We start from the raw sequence: 7239 nt of genomic DNA, 5'->3' as shown, positions 1-7239 counted from the left end.
TCCCAGCTCCCAAAACAGTGCCTGACACATAGTAGACATTCAGTAAACGTTTGTCAAACGAGTGTGACATACCTGGGAGGTTGATAATATTTCTCTGTTCTTACAGATGGTGGGACTCTGAAACTCACAGAAGTGTTTACTTCAGCCTGTCTTAATCTCCTCCCAATTGCCGCCCAAACACAGCCACTAAAATTATTGTCTATTCTAATGTGCCTTGGTTTCATGCCCTTGCTTACACTCCTAGTAAGAGCTCTTCCAATATTTAAGAAGCTCCTGTAACCTTAAATACTAGCTCAAATGTTACCTTCTTCCACCAGTACAGTAGTGGATTAGCTGCACTTTAAAGTGAGTGCTTGCCATGAAACCAAGCATTGTTTTGTGACCGTTTGAAACTGGCAGTGACCTTTCTAGCTATGTACAACTGTATTCCTATTTTATAGAAGAGAATTGAGGAACAGAGAGGTTAAATTACTTGCTTGACACAACAGATTAATGTAAAAGAGCCCCAAGTCAAAAATCATTTCTTTCCTATACTATTACCGTCAAAGATTTAAAATCTCTGAGCAGTTTTCAAAACAACTGTAACTATTTGGTTATTTTCCCCTCCAGTCTTGATCCAAGCATTGCTTTTCATTTTCGTATTCTACGCCCTGGAGACCCAGTGAAATGAGTTATTTAAGTCCTTGCTGATGAAATAGTTAAGTGACTCCTAAGGTTACCAGCACACTCTGGTCCAGTCAGAAGCCTAATCCGTTTTTTTCCACCTCTCCTTAACATTTTCATTTATGGTGTAACAATCTTGGAAACGTGAATGGACATGGTTTTTTAAGTTCGTCTGGAACCATAACCAACCTAAGGTATACCAGACGATATGCATTCAAAAACTTCACTGTTTTTGCTATTCTGGTTAAAGATTTTTTTCAAATGAAAGCTTGTTATAATTTCACCTAGGTATACAAAATACTAGAAACTCTAGGACACATTGGTAAGATCGAAATTGCTCGTGTCCCTAAACTAGTATGTTCTTCTCTAGTGATAATCGTAGTTCTAGTTCCATTTATCTTATTGATCCAAAGTGTCTAGTGACAGAAATAACACAGAAAAGTCTCTGTTTATTGGTGTGTATGTGTATATATGTATACATATATATATGTTTTTAATAAAGCCTTTTTATTTCCCAAGGAGCTGGAGTCTGTGCAACAATGTAATTTTTTCTGATTTTACAGTTGTCATAGGGAAGGCAGTGATTCCTGATCAGGAAAACAATCTCAGAAACATGTGGACTGATATTGAGCTGCTAACAAATGATGATACAGGAAGTGGGTACCTAAGTGTTGGTTCAGGAAAAGAACACGGAACTGCTTTATATCAAGTAGATTTACTAGCAAAGATCTCCTCTGAAAAGGTAATGGTTATGTCACTGTTTTCATTCACAAAATTTTTACTGTGTTTAGTAAGACTGGTAGCCACATGGTAGTTGTTTTATAAATGAGTATAGTCCTTTCACAGGGATTCAACGTTTAGTGTCAGGTTACTGGAAATTTCATTCTGAATTCCCTATGCATCATTTTAAGGTCAATACTCCAAACCTAAACTTTTTATAATTCCTCTTGGCATTTTAGAAACACAGATGTATGCAAAAATGATACAAAGAATATCTACCACCAGCTTAGGAAGTAAAACATTACCTAGAATTGAAGCAAGCCCCTGGGCTCCCTCCCTGATCCCAAGCTCTTCTCATACTCCTACCACTGAGGTTGAGATTGTCCTATCCTTTCCAGGAATTTCTCTCTGTATTTTAACTTTGTTCTTTTAATAACTACTCCACCATTCTCATACCAGGCTTGAAACCTTATTCTCTGCCATCTATGGAAAGTATTGCTATTTGATTTTCGTTCTCAGTAATTTGCTTTTGATAAAACTTTGGTGATCATGGCAAACAAATGTTTCTTTTAGAGAGAGTACAAATGATCTTCTGTCACAGTATTATAGCCCAGGATTCCTCTACTTCTCATAGTACGTTAATGTAATGTTTTAATTAGCTGATTAAGGAAAAAAGTTTTAAAAGAAGGAAAGACCAGGTAAGATTTGTAGTTTTTAGAGCTAGAAAGGGAGGGCCTGAGTCTCTGGGAACGTTGTTCATCAAAGGTCTCAAAATGTAGGCTTTTGACTTTTGCTTCAGATGAGCGTTAAAGACGCTAGCAGATAGAGATTTTCAAAAAATCATTCTTTACGCAACTTGTGTCCTGTTGTCAGCCTGTACTGCTTTATGGCATTTGTAAATCATGGAATTTATAAATATTATGAATAATACAAATAAATTTTATTCCTTGGTATTTATTTGTAAAAGGCAAGAGTGTAAAGAATACTGTAGGTTCTATAATGAGGAAATGGTGTTTCTTTATTTTTTATTATTACCAGCAGCCTTAAAAGATGGAAGTGGCCCAGGCCCCTCTTGATCTCTGAGGGCTACTGTTGAAAAAGAATAGTATGTATGGAGCTTTGAATTCAGTTAAGAACTGAAATTTCATCAGTTGTTAGCTTGGGGCATTACTTGTAGCAAATACTGTGTTTGCAACCCATGCTTGCATTTGGTAACTCTTTTTAGGATTTTTCCTTAAAGTTAGACAGGACACAGCAATAAAAAATACCTAGCTGTGCAAGTCAGTGTGTGCCAAATACCAAATGAATGGTACAGACAGTACATATAGTAGGAGTTCAGAGAATGGAGAGCTCACTGTGGGTTGGGACAATCTAAGGAGCATTTCATAAACTAGCACCTGACTTGGGCCTTTAGAAGAAGGGGAAATGAAAGCACAATTTAACCAAAATATGTGGAATGCAGCAAAATCAGTGCTTCGAGGGAAACTGCATGCATATATTCGGAGAAGGCAATGACACCCCACTCCAGTACTCCTGCCTGGAAAATCCCATGGACTGAAGCCTTCCAGGTCACTGAGGGTCAGACAGACTGAGCGACTTCACTTTCACTTTTCACTTTCACGCATTGGAGAAGGAAATGGCAACCCACTCCAGTGTTCTTGCCTGGAGAATCCCAGGGATGGGGGAGCCTGGTGGGCTGCCGTCTATGGGGTCACACAGAGTCGGACACGACTGAAGTGACTTAGCAGCAGCAGCAGCAGCATGCATATATTAGAAAAGAAGAAAAATCTAAAGTCAATAATCTTAAGTTTCCAGTTAGGAAACTAGAAAAAGAAAATGGACTTTCCTTGTGGTCCAGTGGTTAAGACTTTACGCTCCCAATGCAACAGGCACAGGTTCGATCCTTGGTTGAGGAATTAAAATCCCGTTGCACAATGCGGCCAAAAAAAAGTCTCAAGGTTAAGAGCAATCCAGGCAGAGAAAACAGTCTGGGTTAGATCCCTGGGAGGTGTAGCACAGTTTCTTCTTTGGTGTAACTTTTCGCTGTTTGAAGAGGTTAAGAGTGTAAGAAGAATCAGAATGTAGTTTTCAAGAATTACACCTGCAGAAGGTGGCCACTGAAACAGATGTAATATGAGCCAATTTATCAAGCATATGCTATAGACTAGCTTCCCTTCTAAGCCCTGTGCTCTTGTTCAGTGGCTCAGTCATCTCCGACACTTTGCAACCCCATGGACTGCAGCACGCCAGGCTTCCCTGTCCTTCACTATCTCCCTGAGTTTGCTCAAACTCGTATCCGTTGAGTCAATGATGTCATCCAACCATTTCATCCTCTGTCACTCGCTTCTCCTCTCCTTGATCTTTCCCAGCATCAGGATCTAAGCCCTTTATATGAATTAATTCATGACTCTCCAAACCAGCCAGTGTTGTAGGCATTATTGTTTCTGGTTTACTAGAGAGTTAGTTGAGCATTTGCTTGAGATGACTCAGCTAGTGAGTGACAGGATTCTCAACCACTGAGCTGTCCAACTGCTTCGAGGTACATATGTGTGGGAACCTTTAATCATCAGAAGGTGCAAACTGGAGACTCATATTTGGCTTGCAGTGTTTTTTAAAATGTTGACTGAGCTGCCAATATTTAAAATGTAGAATATTTCACATAAAGATGCAGATTGTCTTGGTAAATTGGAAGCTATGGCATGCCAGGGTCACCTTTCCATGGGGCTTTCATTTTGCTGACTCTAGTTTCTGTAGGGCCTTGTGTCCTTCATTTCACACTACACCACAGCCCCCCTCCCTGTTGTAGCCCGGACACTGAGACTTTATGCCAGTATTGGTTCATTCACTTCTGTTAACACCTGCTGGTTTCTCCAAGCATAAGGTCGACCCTTAGGAAACAAAGGCTTGTACTTGGGAATCCTTTGCCCTGTGCTACGGCAAACAGAGGAGCCTGGCGTGCTGCAGCCCACAGGGCTGGACATGACTTTGAGACTGAGCAACAACAACAGAGGCAACCCTGGACTATATCCCTGTTTGGGGTTCTGATGGGATTCAAGATGTATCATAGAAAGAAAAGCTTGGGACTTCCCTGATGGTCCAGTGGCTAAGACTCCACGTTCCCAATGCAGGGTTCAATCCCTGGTCAGGGAACTAAATCCTATATGCTGCAACTCAGAGTTCGCATGCCACAGCTAAAGACCCTGCATGCCACAAAAAGATCCAGGATCCTGTGTCCCACAACTAAGACACGATGCAGCCAAATAAATAAACATTAAAAAAAAAAAAAAGAAATGCTTGACTATGAGGTTATATGGGCTCAAGAAAAGAGGCCTGTCAAGTGAAGTTTTAAACTTGGGTGCTTAGGATTATGATGACATTATTAATAACTATTGTTAAACATGTATAAAAATGCTTTATTTTAGTCCTACTTTTCCCTCCTCCAGGCCTCATTAAATCCAAAAATACAAGCATGCAGCTTAAGTGATGGGTTTATTATTATAGCAGACCAGTCGGTGATACTGTTGGACAGTATTTGTAGATCTCTTCAGTTACATCTTACATTTGGTAAGTCTAACGTAATGCAGTAAACAAATTAGAAGTCAACTATATCTTGCTACCAATTTCTACATGCCTTTTCTTTACTCCATTATTTATAAGACTTGAAATTAAACTGATTTTAAGAAATGAATCTTGAGTACAAGATGGAAAGGACACTGAGATGATCCTTTCTGTCAGTAAGTCTAGGGAAAAGCATACTAGGAGAGCAACAGTTGATTTGCATGGTTTTTGTATTAGTAGAAAACTGGGCTTCCTTGGTGGCTCAGCGGTAAAGAATCCGCCTGTAATGCAGGAGACACAGGTTTGATCCCTGGGTCAGGAAGATCCCCTGGAGAAGGGCATGGTAACCCATTCCAGTATTGCCTGGAGAATCCCATTGACAGAGGAGCCTGGTGCGCCACAGTCCATGAGGTCGCAGAGTCAGACACGACTGAAGCAACTTAGGACACATGCATGTTCAAGTTCCTGGATCTTGTGTATAATTTCAATACCATCAAGAGATATTTGAATACTTCTAGCACTGTAAATGTTTAAAAAGTGCTTATGAATGAATTCCTATTGGATTAAAGAGCTTTAAGTATGTATATGCAAATATGGACTTAAGAGTAAACTAAGGGACAAACAAGTCAGGTTTTGTTGGAAAATAGGTGAAAATATTGTGAAACTTTTTCTGAAATTTTGAGAGAAATTGAAGTGTTTGTGTGAGAACAGCTGAAAAGTAATGACTTATTTTAAAACAAACTTAGCTGAAAAGGAATTAGAAGGTATGCACGTGAAAACAAAATCTTGATCTCAACTTGTAGGAGGAAAACCCATATTTTGTGTAATCTTAGCATATCTACTCTGATGGGGCCACAAGATTCAGTTTCACCGATGGAAAGTAAGACTGTCTACATATAGTACTCTGTGTACAGATATTGCTAGTGAATAATTTTAGTTATAAACAATTTACATTCTACTGCCTTTTGTCTTAGTCTTCACCTTGCAGTCTTCACGTCCCCCTGGCCTTCTTGCTGTTGTGCAGACAGTAACTTTGTCATCTCCTTCAAATTTTTGTTCAGATCTGACAAAGGGAGCTGTCCTGAGCACTCCAGTTAATACCACATGCCTCTTCCGAGCTCTGTTTCCCTCCTCTGTATCACCTTTGTTTGTGTCATATAATTAGATTGTTATGCTGACTGTTCATCTTCTATTTCTGCCTTAGCATTTGAGTTCCATGAAGATGGGACTCTTGGTAATATTCTCAGATGTATACAGAAGGCCTTGAACAATGCTTAGCCTATCAGTGCTCAGCAAATATTTATTGACTAAGAGTCAGTGGCATTCCTTTTGACATTAATCACTACTTTCCTGAAATATTTAAAAGAAGTTTCTTAAATAGTTGACTTTTAATAACAAAATTTGCAATTTTTGTATTGAAAATAAACATTTTTGGAGGAAGCTTGGCATAACTTTGATTTGAAATTTTCAGATACTGAAGTGGACGTAGTTGGCCTGTGTCAAGAAGGAAAGTTTCTGTTGGTTGGGGAGAGAAGTGGCAACCTACATCTTATTCATGTAACATCAAAGGTGACATTACTCACCAATGTAAGACCTTGTTACCTTGTTATGTTTTTCATATCCATTATCTAAATTCTAAACTATCTCTTAGCTAAAAACTCTAGCAAAGCATTGCTTGATTTGTGTTTTAAATTAAAAGAATAGTGCTTCTTAACGTTGAATTTAAGAACCATAGCTTAGAAACTGAAAAAAATGCACTACCTAAAAGTTGAGAATTATGTTTTATTGGGTGGACTTTCTGAGAACTTCAAGCCCAGGGGGCAGTCTTTCAAGATAGCTCTGAGGGACTGCTCTGAAAAAGCAAGGGAGGAGCTAGGATATATAGGAGTTTTGTAAGACAGACCATGTAGTCGGAACGTCAAAAGAGCACTGTTAACTAAAGAAAATCAGGGATCTCAGGTTAATGAATTTAGTGTTTTCTGTGTATGGGAGGATGCAAGAGTGGGCTCCCTGAAATCATTCCTTGATTTATGCACCTTTACCACCCGGGGCCAGTATCAGGTGCTTCCCCATCTAGAGTCCCCTCAGTGTACACTTGGAGTAGCTGCCGTGGCTGAGGGCTGGCCAGTGGGCAGCCTGTTCATCTTCATCCTGAGTTCCCTCCTGGCTGGATGTGGCCGCAGCATCCTTTGCTGATATGGCAGGCAACATTTTTTAATCCACAAAACATGACATAAGTGCAAAACTGAAAAATTGCAGTTTGAAGACTGTATACTTGTCCATAATAGTTTTCCATTT

The 7239-nt window shown here is 39.5% G+C and overlaps 1 protein-coding gene across 1 annotated transcript in view; it reads left to right on the top strand.

The window, feature by feature from the left end:
* Positions 1-1276: 1276 nt before the first annotated feature.
* Positions 1277-7239, top strand: part of KNTC1 (kinetochore associated 1) — a 65859-nt gene continuing 59896 nt past the window's right edge. The window contains exons 1-3 of the mRNA XM_068989955.1: positions 1277-1405; positions 4827-4947; positions 6413-6528. Of these exons, the coding sequence (XP_068846056.1) occupies positions 1277-1405; positions 4827-4947; positions 6413-6528 (366 nt within the window). The remainder of the gene's footprint in view (positions 1406-4826; positions 4948-6412; positions 6529-7239) is intronic.

Source organism: Capricornis sumatraensis, chromosome 17 (genome assembly GCF_032405125.1).
Source record: "Capricornis sumatraensis isolate serow.1 chromosome 17, serow.2, whole genome shotgun sequence".
Classification (NCBI taxonomy): Eukaryota; Metazoa; Chordata; class Mammalia; order Artiodactyla; family Bovidae; genus Capricornis; species Capricornis sumatraensis.
The sequence above is the reverse complement of the archived record's forward strand: the minus strand, read 5'-3'. Positions and strand labels throughout refer to the sequence as shown.